General features: G+C 45.0%; 1 protein-coding gene across 2 annotated transcripts in view; it reads left to right on the plus strand.

The window, feature by feature from the left end:
* The window catches only part of KCNK3 (potassium two pore domain channel subfamily K member 3), a 171,856-nt gene extending 158,238 nt beyond the window's left edge, over nt 1–13,618 (plus strand). The window contains exons 2-3 of one of the 2 annotated variants that reach the window (XM_070741861.1): nt 12,204–12,777; nt 12,811–13,169. In XM_070741861.1, coding sequence (XP_070597962.1) covers nt 12,204–12,777; nt 12,811–13,111 — 875 coding nt within the window. In that variant the 3' untranslated portion in view covers nt 13,112–13,169. Of the gene's footprint in view, nt 1–12,203 lie in introns of both variants that reach the window. The other variant, XM_070741852.1, reaches the window with a different exon arrangement.
* Nucleotides 13,619–13,916: the final 298 nt, after the last annotated feature.

A 13,916-nucleotide genomic window follows, 5' to 3' on the forward strand; every position in this document is an offset into this window, starting at 1 on the left:
CAAGTGGCAAAACACATGCAGAAGAAACCAAATTCAATCCCTGGGAGAACCTCCAGTTGAATAGACCAGAGGAGAGGTCTCCAACCTTGGCAATTGAAGACTTGTGGACTTCAACTCCCAGAGTTCTTCAGCCATCACTGGCTGAGGAACTCTGGGAGCTGAAGTCCACAAATCTTCAACTTGCCAAGGTTGGAGACCCTTGGACCAGATCAGCAAGTGGCAAAACACATGCAGAAGAAACCAAATTCAATCCCTTGGAGAACCTCCAGTTGAATAGACCAGAGGAGAGGTCTCCAACCATGGCAATTGAAGACTTGTGGACTTCAACCTCAGCATTGGCTGAGGAACTCTGGAAGTTGAAGTCCACAAGTCTTCAACTTGCCAAGGTTGGAGACCCTTGGACCAGATCAGCAAGTGGCAAAACACATGCAGAAGAAACCAAATTCAATCCCTTGGAGAACCTCCAGTTGAATAGACCAGAGGAAAGGTTTCCAACCATGGCAATTGAAGACTTGTGGACTTCAACTCCCAGAGTTCTTCAGCCAGCACTGGCTGAGGAATTCTGGGAGCTGAAGTCCACAAAGCTTCAATTTGCCAAGGTTGGAGACCCTTGGACCAGATCAGCAAGTGGCAAAACACATGCAGAAGAAACCAAATTCAATCCCTGGGAGAACCTCCAGTTGAATAGACCAGAGGAGAGGTCTCCAACCATGGCAATTGAAGACTTGTGGACTTCAACTCCCAGAGTTCTTCAGCATTGGCTGAAGAACTCTGGGAGTTGAAGTCCACAAGTCTTCAACTTGCCAAGGTTGGAGACCCTTGGACCAGAGTAGAGATCCTAGGTCAGTGATGGCAAACCTATAGCACGGGTGCCACAGGTGGCACATGGAGCCATATTTACTGGCATGTGAGCCTTTGCCCTAGCTCAGCTCCAATGTCATATGTTTATTTTTTTTAAAAAAAAATTATTTATTTTTTCCAATACACAATAATACACAATGAGGGTTATAGAGGATATAGTAGAGAAGAAATATGAGATATAGGAGAGACTATAGGACAGGGGATGGAAGGCACTCTAGTGCGCTTATGTACGCCCCTTACTGACCTCTTAGGAATCTGGAGAAGTCAACTGTGGATAGTCTAAGGGTAAAATGTTGGGGGTTAGGGGATGATACTATGGAGTCCGGTAATGAGTTCCACGCTTCAACAACCCGATTACTAAAGTCATATTTTTTACAGTCTAGTTTGGAGCGGTTAATGTTAAGCTTGAATCTGTTGTGTGCTCTTGTGCTGTTGTGGTTGAAGCTGAAGTAGTCTTTGACAGGCAGGACATTGCAACATATGATCTTGTGGGCAATACTTAGATCATGTTTAAGGCGTCATAGTTCTAAGCTTTCAAGACCCAGGATTGTAAGTCTAGTTTTGTAGAGTATTCTGTTTCGAGTGGAGGAATGAAGGGCTCTTCTTGTGAAGTATATTTGAACATTTTCAAGGGTGTTAATGTCTGAGATGCGGTATGGGTTCCAAACAGATGAGCTGTATTCGAGGATTGGTCTGGCGAAAGTTTTGTAAGCTCTGGTAAGTAGTGTGAGATTTCCAGAGCAGAAGCTACATAGGATTAGATTAACAACTCTTGAGGCCTTCTTAGCGATGTTGTTGCAGTGGGCTTTGGCACTTAGATCTTTAGTTATTAGTATCCCGAGGTCCTTGACCGAGTGGGTATTAGTGTCCTGGCCATCTGATTTTTGGCTCGCACAGAGGCTCTGGGAGGGTGCTTTTGGCTACCAGAGGGCCTCTGGAGGGTTGGGGGAGGCTGTTTTTACCCTCACCTTGCTCTAGGGAAGCCTTTGGAGCCTGGGGAGGGAGAAACATGAGCCTACTGGGCCCACCAGAAGTTGGGAAACAGACCATTTCCAGCCTCCAGAGGTCCTCTAGAGCAGAGGTCCCCAACCGCCGGTCCGCGGACCGGGACCGGGCCGTTGGGGTTTTCCAGCCGGTCCGCGGCGTCGGAGACCCAAAGCCCATGTGGAGGAAGACGGAGCCAAGCGGGGCCACCCGGAGACCTTTTCCCGTCTTCTTCTCCTCGCTCGCTCCCCTCATAGCCAGCAGCCCCGCTCGCGGGGGGATGCCCGTTCGTAGCTACCAGCCCGCCAAGCGTCGAGGGGGCTTCCGAGGCTGAAGGGAAGAGCCGGAATGCCCTTCCCGGGTTTAGATTGCTTGCTGTTGGGGGAAACGGAGGAGGCGGCGGCGGCGGTGGGGCGCGATCACCTACTTTCTGGAGCGAGGAGAAAAGAACCGCCGCCTCCTCCGTTTTCCCCAACAGCAAGCAATCTAAACCCGGGAAGGGCATTCCGGCTCTTCCCTTCAGCCTCGGAAGCCCCCTCGACGCTTGGCGGGCTGGTAGCTACGAACGGGCATCCCCCCGCGAGCGGGGCTGCGGGCTGTGAGGGGAGCGAGCGAGGAGAAGAAGACGGGAAAAGGTCTCCGGGTGGCCCCGCTTGGCTCCGTCTTCCTCCACGCAGGATGGGCTTTGGGTCTCCGACGCCCTCGCCCGTTCCCTCAGGAGCGATGAGTGGGACGTCTTCTTCTCCTCGCTCGCTCCCCTCATAACCATCCCTCCAGCGTCGAGGGGGCTTCCGAGGCTGAAGGGAAGAGCCGGAATGCCCTTCCCGGGTTTAGATTGCTTGCTGTTGGGGAAAACGGAGGAGGCGGCGGCGGCGGTGGGGCGCGATCGCCTACTTTCTGGAGCGAGGAGAAAAGAACCGCCGCCTCCTCCGTTTTCCCCAACAGCAAGCAATCTAAACCCGGGAAGGGCATTCCGGCTCTTCCCTTCAGCCTCGGAAGCCCCCTCGACGCTGGAGGGATGGTTATGAGGGGAGCGAGCGAGGAGAAGAAGACGTCCCACTCATCGCTCCTGAGGGAACGGGCGAGGGCGTCGGAGACCCAAAGCCCATCCTGCGTGGAGGAAGACGGAGCCAAGCGGGGCCACCCGGAGACCTTTTCCCGTCTTCTTCTCCTCGCTCGCTCCCCTCACAGCCAGCAGCCCCGCTCGCGGGGGGATGCCCGTTCGTAGCTACCAGCCCGCCAAGCGTCGAGGGGGCTTCCGAGGCTGAAGGGAAGAGCCGGAATGCCCTTTCCGGGTTTAGATTGCTTGCTGTTGTGGAAAACGGAGGAGGCGGCGGCGGTGGGGCGCGATCGCCTACTTTCTGGAGCGAGGAGAAAAGAACCGCCGCCTCCTCCGTTTTCCCCAACAGCAAGCAATCTAAACCCGGGAAGGGCATTCCGGCTCTTCCCTTCAGCCTCGGAAGCCCCCTCGACGCTTGGCGGGCTGGTAGCTACGAACGGGCATCCCCCCGCGAGCGGGGCTGCTGGCTGTGAGGGGAGCGAGCGAGGAGAAGAAGACGGGAAAAGGTCTCCGGGTGGCCCCGCTTGGCTCCGTCTCCCTCCACACAGGATGGGCTTTGGGTCTCCGACGCCCTCGCCCGTTCCCTCAGGAGCGATGAGTGGGACGTCTTCTTCTCCTCGCTCGCTCCCCTCATAACCATCCCTCCAGCGTCGAGGGGGCTTCTGAGGCTGAAGGGAAGCGCCGGAATGCCCTTCCCGCGTTTAGATTGCTTGCCGTTGGGGGAAACGGAGGAGGCGGCGGCGGTGGGGCGCGATCGCCAAGTTTCTGGAGCAGATAGGCTTTGAGTTTTTGGCTGGGGGGGGAGAAGTAGGACCTTCCTAAGTTCCCCCCCCAGTCAAAATCACAAAGCCAGGCAGCCCCCAGCCGCCAAAGGAGCCTCCTCATTCTCCCTGCCCTGTGGAGAAGTGTGGAGGGCTGCGTCACTAAGCTCCACCCCTCCATAACCCCACCCCCATATGACCAAAGCCCCCCCCACCGGGCCGTAGAAAACTCGTCTAACTTAAAGCCGGTCCCTGGTGCTAAAAAGGTTGGGGACCTCTGCTCTAGAGGGCAGGGGAAGCTGTTTTCACCCTCCCCATGCATTGAATTATGGGTGTGGGCACTCATGCATGTGTGATAGTGCGTGCTCACGTTCTTTTGGCACCCGAGGAAAAAAAGGTTCACCATCACTGTCCTAAGTTAAGTGGACCCGTAATATCACTTGGTATCAGAAAACTCCCATGATTACAAAGAATGTAGTTTTATTCAAGGTCTGAGCATGAATAACCTGCAAGGTTAACTAAAGAAAAAAAGTTTTGCTAAGACACTAATAAAGTAACATAACCATTTCAATTATCTTGTTTCTTCTCTCATCTTGAAATTGTTGGGTGTTTTGGACTAAATTTGAAAAGTGGACTGGAGGAAAAAATAAATAGAGGCTTTTTTGGTTGTTGTTGTTTTTACTTTGGACTGTAATCAAGATATTCCCAGATTACACATATCCTCTCTGAAGAATATATTTATTATTTAAATCAATTTATAAGATCACTCATCTCATAAATGCAGCTGTGGATAGGTAACAACATATAAGTGCAATTTAAAAAATATATATTTTATTGTAAAAAGAGTAAAAGAGTAAAAAGGAGTAAAAAGCTAAACCTCAATGGAACTATCAACAAAAGCCTCTCAATAGACCCTCTAACTTTTCAGCCTCCAACCTCTGGGACACTTCCAGTTCTTCAATGCTTTATAAAAGGCTAGCAAAGTCGAGACTAATTTAATCCTAGGGGATGCAATAAGGTGTTTCAGAAGGCAGCTTTTGCAACAAAAAAGCACATTTGTGGATGCGATTAAATAGATTTACAGAAACAAGAGATTGACTATCCTGATCTCTATCTGATTTATTTATTTTATTTTATTTTATTTGTTTGTTTTGTCAAGTACATATTGGTGGTATACAAAGATACAATAATATTCATAAACATGATACTAGTAAAAAAAAGAAACATTAGGACAGGGGATGAAAGGCATGCTGGTGCACTTATGCACGCCCCTTACTGACCTCTTAGGAATCAGGAGATGTCAACAGTAGATAGTCTAAGAGTACAGTTTTGGGGGTTAGGTGATGATACTACAGAGTCTGGTAGTGAGTTATATGCATCAACTACTCGATTACTAAAGTCCTGCAGTCGAGTTTAGAGTGGTTTGCATTAAGTTTGTACCTGCTGTATGCTCATGTGTTGTGGTTGAAGTTGAAGTAGTCATTGACGGGAACGACGCTGTAGCAGATGATTTTGTGGGCTATACTTAGATTGTGTTTAAGGCAATGTAGTTCTAAGTTTTCCAAACCTAGAATTGTAAGTCTAGTTGTGTAGGGCATTCTGTTGCGAGTGGAGGAGTGGAGGGCTTTTCTGGTAAAGTATCTCTGGACATTTCCATATATTTGTCCAAGAGGACAGCCAAAGAAGATCACCAGGTTTACACATTCCCAACTACAGATGAGGAGCTCAGTGGCGATCTATGAATTCAGTCACATTCTAATTCAATTATTTTCATATTTATTTCCTTTGTTCCAAAAACCTGCATTTGGTATGCTTTGTGTATTGCATTTTAAATCTACACATGTTGACTTAATTTAGTACTTTTGCACATTGAAGAACAAAGCATTCTGAAGAAGGGTAACTCCTATTGGCATTCTATTCATTTTGCACACTCACAATCTTTTAAAAATAAGAAAATTGAATAAGTGGCTTTCTTTAGCATATAATGCAGAAGAGAAGACCTACAATCTGCCTGTGTGATGTGGGTCAGAACAAACACAAGACATAAGAAACAATTAGAAATAGGTACTTATTATCATACTTGGTGGACATGCCCAAAAGCAAAAGAATATCGGAACCTAATAGAAAAATGGTTAAAAGAAATAACACAGCAAGAAATCAAGAAAACACCAGAACTCTTTTTATTAAGTATTTCAAATAAGAAATGTAAAAAAGATATATACTATTTAATAATCCATATATTAGTAGCAGCTAGGATAGCTTTTGCTGAAAAATGGAAAGAAATTGAGACCCCAAAAGAAACAGACATACTTAAGAAAGTATTAGAATGTGCTGAGCTCGACATGATGACGAGAAGGTTAAACAACCAAGAAGAATCAGAATTCTATGATGTTTGGCAAAAGGTATACATCTGGTGGGTGTTGTGATTCCGTCTGAGGCTCCTCAGGGAACGGCTGAACCTCTGCCGACTCCCTGCTCAGAGGGGGAGGATGAGGAACAGGAGGAGGAGGAGGAGGAGGCCCAGGCAGAAGGGGAGGAGGAATATCAGGCTGAGGGAGAGGGAGAACAGCCAGAATCCCCAGGGTGGAGCTCTCCCCAGCAAGCAGCCTGGAGTCTTTAGATGAAAATGCTCAAGCCATCATCGATCACAGGCAGAGAAGAGCAGCACAACGAAGGGGACAATTAGCCAGGTACTTCCAGTCCTAAATAGGTAACAGCTGGGTTTGGGTGTGGTTCTCCCCAGAAAGGCTGAAAAGGCAGACCCACCCTTCCTGTATTGTGGAGTATTATCTTTGGGAGTCCTGGGACCTTGCTGTGATCTTTGGTGTCTCTGATTCTGGCTTGTGGCCTTGAAGGCTGAAACCTTGGGGAAAAAGGTGTGGGGGCTTATTCTCTACAGTGGTGTGTGTGCCAGCAAGAAGTCTGCTGTATTGTCTGGCCGTCAGGACTTTGCTGTGAAGCCTCATAGCCTGCCTGTTGGGAAGAACAGGTTTTTCTCTGTGTTTATTTTTCAAACTATAAAGTGCTTTTGCTTTTACCAGCGTGTCTGGCTGCTTTTTCCAGTTGGTGTTGAAGTCTGGGGGCACCCAGACAGAACAGTGGGATACAAAGAAAAAGAGATAACTTTATTGTTATACTATTTTAAATATACTAGTACCTAGTAGTCATATTGTATTAGATGGTGATTATTTACAATATAAATGTAAATTCTTTTTTTCTTCTTCTACTTTTTCTCTCTCTTTTTTTTCTTATTTTAGTTCAATTTAAGCCATAATTTTAAAATTTTTATATATGCTCTTAAATACTATAGATGTGTTTTTATCTATTACCTTATAATTGATATTTTCAAGTATTTTATAGAAGGTGTTAAACAATGATAAGATCTTTTCTTTTTACTTTTTTTTTTAAATATAAAGATGACTTCTACTCTGAGCGGAGTGACTGTAGCTCCACTAAGTGTTACATGTTATGTATGTCATGTCTGTCTATTCAATTTCAATTCAATTTATTAGATTTGTATGCTGCCCCTCTCCGAAGACTCCCTTACAGCCTATGCAATTTAATTTTTTTTTTTAAAAAAGAAACAATTTCTGGCAATGGAAATACTTTCTTCCATAAATTCACCCCATTATACCTGGTTTTCTGTTCTCTGAACTAGAGAAAGGAGGAACTAGAAAATATGAGTCAACATGCTTTGTTTAAAAAAAAAATCACTATTTAAATAAACAGGTGCTATTATCCTCTACTTCAGAGGCTTTGTTCCATTAAACAAGCAAGTACAGTATAATTCAAATCTAATTATATTTTTATATTTGATGAAACTGCTGTAGATAACTCAGGTTCTGGCTTCTGAAAGCAGAGAAATCAAGACTGTTTTGATTCGCACTATTAACTTTTTATTAATATCCACAGTTTTGTTCATTTGTTGAAACATTGCTTCCCCAAAAACCATTTAGCTGGCTGTTGCTAATGGGCATTGGCGTTTTATAGTAGAAAAATTGCAGAAGCCTACTAGAGTTCTGTAGCAGATGTTGCTCATGTTTTAAAGATTTATTTTTCTTACACTCTTAACCAGCAACTGGTTCCTGGGGGAATCAGACCTGACCCCAAAAGGAGCAGTTTGGCTTGGAGATATGGTTTTCCCCCCCTTCTTCGTTGCCCCCTTAAATAGTCTTTGGAATCCATCAGAGTTTATGTTTTCTTGAATCCTTTTACTCTAGAATATCTTTAGCCCAGTAATGGGCAGCCAAAATTTTTACTGTCACACTGTGGGTGTGGCTTATTTTGTGGGTGTGGCTTAATTGTCATGTGACTGGGTAAGAGTGGCTTGCCGGCCATGTGATCAGGTGGGAGTGGCTTGAATGATCATCATCGTCCAAGTGAACTGTTAAGTTCTCGACTTACAACCTTAACAGTGTCGGTCGCTGGGGTGAGAAATTTGCTTTGTGTTTCCAACGCTCTCCTTCCTGGTTTGCCCCCCCTACCCCAGGCTGGGTGTCTAGGCGAATGGGTGCTGCCAGAAGCATAAATGCTGCCAGCGCCGCTTCCACCCACACCTTCTGCTTGCACCTCAGGCATGAGATGGCCACGTGAGGTTGTAAGGGAGGTGGGCAGGAGAGAGGGAAGCTCGTCCAAAGCCAGGAAGGAGGAAAGAGGAAAAAAGCAAGGAGCACAGATGCAGCAGCAGCAGCAAGGAAAAAAAGGAGAGCCGAGCCGAGACCAGTAATCCAGGAAGTGACTGCCCCCAATCAGCTGGAGCTGCACACACATCTTCATTTCTGTTGGTGGAACTGTGTTCCACTCCGTCCTGCCTGCCGCCCATTCCTGCTTTAGCTGGAGCGGATTGCATGCGCAGTTTCGGTTCTCTTACATACATGTCTGTGTATCCCAGCGTAGTTATTGCGCATGCACAGGAAGCAAAAATGCACTGAAGTCTCACAAGGGGAGCACATGTGTGCATGAGATTTCTGCAGTTTTTTTGCTTCCGCATATGTGCAGAAGCAAAAAATTGGCAAAATCTCGCATGTGGACACATCCCCTCGCAAGATTTTGCTTCTCTGTGTGTGCACAAAGCAAAAATAGATTTGTATGGCGCCCCGAGTTCTCGGAGAGGGGTGGCATACAAATCTAATAAATTATTATTATTATTAAATATGCTGGAATGTGCATGTGCACACAAGAGAATTGAAGCTGCACACGTAGCGTACCATCCTCGACCGTACCAGTAGCAAACCACTAGTGCCTTTAGCGCTGGTGGTGGACCAAACTGGGAGGAAGGTAAGGTTGCATGTGTGCTAATCCTCTATATCAGGCATGTCAAACTCGATTTCATTGATGGCAGCATAAGGGTTGGGTTTAACCTCAGATGGGGGCTTGGCCAACTCAACATCACTCAATGAGTCTCCGTTTTCAGCCGCAATAGCCTCCTGCAGCCCTCTGCCAGTGAAAACAGAGCCCAGGAGGGCTGCATGTGAGCCTCCTGAGTTCCATTCTCACTGGCAGAGGGACTGCGGACCAGTTCTTTGCTGTTTGCAAGGCAGGCCCATGGGCTAAATCAGTGAAGGGCTACCAACATTTTTACTACCACATTGTGGGCGTGGCTTATGCAGGACACCCTTCATGTTCTTTCAACATTTTTCAGTGCAAATTGGGTGCTCTGGGGTGGAGCTCCATTTTCGTTACCCCACTGTGTCCCGCCCCCCGCCCAATCCAGGCAGCAGCTCACTCCTGGTCCAGATCTAAGCACCTAGCAGGCCTGCTCTATATCCTTGCTTTTTAAATATGCCAACTGTTAGGTTGTGCGAGAAAGAAGACTCGGACGTAGGCACAATTCAGCACTTTATTTACAACTAGCTAAGTTCCAAATGTGACTGCTGGCTCGCTGCTGGGAAGCTTCGGAGAGGGGCGGCATACAAATCTAAGTAATAAATAAATAAAGCTGCTTTTAAGGGCTTGCTGGCAGCCAAGCCGACCACTGACAGCAGTTCATTTCTCCCACCGCTGGCCAATCAGCAGTGGCTATGCAAATCTGTGTTACATCCGTCCATACAGAACGCCATCTTTAAGATGTGTTAACTTCAACTCCCAGAATTCTCCAGCCGGCATTTGGGGAAATTCTAGGATTTGAAGTCCAAACATCTTAAAGTTGCCACATTTGAAAAATTGTGTTCTATATTATTCAAGGGGAATAATTGGGGAAACAGAAATCAGTGCCTCCATTTTTTTAGATTAATGAAGGAGGGGATATCTTTGTTCATTAAAGCTGAATGACTGTTAAATCCAGATTTAGATAATTGCCATAATTGATGATATTTGCATTAATTAATGGTTTTTTTGCATCTTTATATAATTAATATCATACATAATTTGAACCATTATGTAATTGATGTCATAATTTGAACCATTATGTAATTGATATACTACATAATTTGCATCATCATGTAACTGCAAACACTTTAAACTGAGGCAAATGATATATATTATGTTAATTATCCAGACTGCCTCAGAAAGAATAGCCTATCTGTTTATGTGAAGCCCATACTTATATTTTTCCTTAGTGCATCTGAAATATCCATAAAATCAAAGTTTTACTGTAGTTTTACTGGTAGACAAAAATGCATTGCCAGGTTCCTTAGCAATTCCCAACACATCTCCCATCTATTTTTCTGTCAAATTTTGACTAGGTTTCTTCAGAAAAGACATATTTCATAAAACTAGTTCTGGTTCTCAGTCCTCAAGGAAAACTACATTCTGTTCAACCAGATGCCGCTTTGTATAACTGCCACCACAACATTGCTAATATAGTAGGATTCTGGCAAGATTAGCAGTTATTCCTAAGCATTCTTATAGGAATAGAAGCTGAAAAACAGTTTCTATACCTTTAAGGGTTGGTGGTCCATTATTGGTCTATCCAATAAAATGCTAATTACTTGCCAATTCTGCCATGAATGAAATTGATGTGTTGGGTTACAGCTTTCACAATCCCCATCCAATCACATTAAGACCTGTTGGCCTGATGTTTATATATTTATCAAATGTAGGTTGCTTAATAATAATAATAATAATAATAATAATAATAATAATAATAATAATAATAATAATTTTATTATTATTATTATTATTATTATTATTATTATTATTATTATTATTATTTGTCTGCGGAGAGGGGTGGCATACAAATCTAAATAATTAATAAATAAATAAATAAATTATTATTATTATTATTATTATTATTATTATTATTAATTAGATTTGTATGCCCCTCTCCAAGGACTCGGAGATACAATAAGCAGAACATCTTTTTATTATCTTATGACTTGGTTAGGGTGCTTATTTTTTAATGCTGAAATGATAAAGTTTTCAGATTTGGAAAGAGAGGAAATAATTTCTTCCTATGATACAAATTTTTTTAAAAAATTCCCCCAGAAAGAACAGGTAGCTACTGATCCAGAAAAGCCTGAATTAGTATTGAATTGGTCAAATAAAGGGAAACGTTAACTATTTTCAAGGTGTTTGGAAAATGTTTTGAACTGCTAACAGGCTGTATTTGGATTGGATTTATAATGTATTAATTAATATCCTACTAATCTATTGTAACTCAAGATTTTTTGTCTGTAGGATGATGATGATGATGATGATGATGATGATGATGTATATGTCACCTAACTGACAGCAATTCTGGGAAATTTCTTCTTGTTGTTTTTATTGTTAATTATTCTTGGAAATAATAGTGAGCTATTTTTCAGGATTGGTTGACATCCGCATAGTAAAGATCGTCTGAATTAATATTGAATTGGCCAAATAAAGGGAAATGTTAACTATTTTCAAGGTGTTTGCAAAATGTTTTGAATGTGTAACAGGTTACATTTGGGTTGGATCAAGAATGTACCACCCTTTTACCATTACCACCCTTTCCTCGTGTGTGTTTTTGTGCGTGTGTGCATCAGTGGTGGGTTTCACTTACCTTTGCTACCAGTTCGGGAATGGGAGTCCACAGACACACGTGCAATGATTCCGCACATGCGCAGAACATTCTGTGCATATGAAGAGCATTTGATGATGTCCCAGGGAGTGGGAGGAGCCTCCCACAACCGCTAATGGTTTGCCCGATCTGGGGCGAACTGGTAGCAACCCACCACTGGTGTGCATGTTTGAATGGAGGCAGCTTCGGCCTGAAAACTTTGGTGGTGTGGCTTTCTGTGCTGAGGTTGTGAGAACAGAGGGCTGTGGGTACAATGTGGTGATGGATTATTGTAGCTTCTCCCGGCTCTTGAACCAAAAGCAGGCACACGTGGACCAGAAGAGGAGGACTTTGGCACAAATGGCTACACCACTGAGTTTGCAGGCCAGAGCAGCACCCCATCCGGCTGAGATTCCTCCCTTGTTTCAATCAACATTATTGAATGAGGAAGTGGCACACCCATCACCTATCAAGCCAGAATGAAAACTCCCCCTATGTTCTCCCGTGAACATGGTATTCGTAATCTATGAGGTGCTACTGACCAGGTTGCCTTTGCTTTGTTTTTTTGTTCCAACAGGCTATGGACATGCGGCCCCTAGCACTGATGGTGGGAAAGTCTTTTGTATGTTCTATGCGCTGCTGGGAATCCCACTCACCCTGGTCATGTTTCAGAGCCTGGGCGAGAGGATCAACACCTTTGTGAGGTACCTCCTGCACCGCATCAAGAAGTGCCTTGGCATGAGACGGCCAGAAGTATCGATGGCCAATATGGTCACCATCGGATTCTTCTCCTGCATCAGCACCCTTTGCATCGGGGCGGCCGCATTCTCCTACTATGAGAATTGGACCTTCTTCCAGGCCTACTACTACTGCTTTATCACCCTCACCACCATTGGTTTTGGAGATTATGTGGCCCTTCAGAAAGAACACGCCCTCCAGACCAAGCCCCAGTATGTGGCCTTCAGCTTTATCTACATTTTAACTGGGCTGACAGTCATCGGGGCCTTTCTCAACTTGGTGGTGCTCCGGTTCATGACCATGAATGCCGAGGATGAGAAGCGGGATGCAGAACACCGGGCGCTGCTCACCCGCAACGGACAGGCCAGCAGTGTACATACCACAGACACTACTACATCCTCAACCGCTGCTGCGTTAGGAGGAATAGGGGGTGGCGGAAGCAGCAGCGGTCGAGGCGGACTCCGAAATGTTTATGCTGAAGTTCTCCACTTCCAATCCATGTGCTCCTGCCTCTGGTATAAGAGCCGGGAGAAGCTGCAGTACTCTATCCCCATGATCATCCCCAGAGACCTCTCCACCTCTGATACCTGCATGGAGCAGAGCCACTCCTCCCCCGGGCATTACCCAGAGACTCCATCCAACAGATGCTTCTGCAACACTCAGCGTTCAGCCATCAGCTCTGTTTCCACAGGACTTCATAGCCTCTCGGCCTTCCAAGGACTTATGAAGCGGCGGAGTTCTGTGTAAAGACTAGCAGCCCTTTTACAAACTCTCCTTCACTACTGAAAATAATTTTTTTCTTAAAAAAAAAGGCAGGCATGAAAACCCAGGTGGAGATAAATGGCAACGATACAACTTAGAATTTATTTAAAATAATAATAATAATGTAACCGTAAGGAAGGAAGGGCATGTGCACAATGCACAATGAACCGATGGATCAACCGCGGGTTGGTTATGAGGGGCAATCGCCTAGGGAAACTGAACCACCAGAGTCTCTAGATCAAGATCTAGGAGTGGATTCTGTTAAGTTCTTCTGATGATCAAGAAGGGAGAAATTCAAGTTATCTTTCCAAAGGTCTGGCAACACTAAGTTGACTCTTCTCCCCAAGAAGGAGGATCGGCACTCCTATTGCTGGTGGAAATTTTAAACTTGCTTTGCAGCAACTCCACACAATGTCAAACTTGAAAATAAGGCTTCGTGCCCTTGCGAAAGTGTGTAGAACAGGGTGAGGTGGCTCTCAAATGGAGTGTACAGTCTTAATTTGTGCCAAGGACTGATGGAATGACCTTACATTCCCCCCCCCCTTTCACAGGCCAGTCCAATAAAGTGGGGTGAAAGGAGAGGAAATGATGTAAATGTTTTCCCTCCCCCCACCCCTCGGTTTATTTTATTCCATCCATTTCAAAGGGAAAGGAGGGGGTCTCCTTGCTTTTTTGCCACTGAAGGGCCATCCATAAAGGGGAAAACCTTGATGTAGGAGGAGTTAGAAATCTTATAGAATAGGGCCCCCCCAAACTTGGCAACTTTTAAGATTTGTGGACTTCAACTTCC

Source organism: Erythrolamprus reginae, chromosome 1 (genome assembly GCF_031021105.1).
Source record: "Erythrolamprus reginae isolate rEryReg1 chromosome 1, rEryReg1.hap1, whole genome shotgun sequence".
Classification (NCBI taxonomy): Eukaryota; Metazoa; Chordata; class Lepidosauria; order Squamata; family Dipsadidae; genus Erythrolamprus; species Erythrolamprus reginae.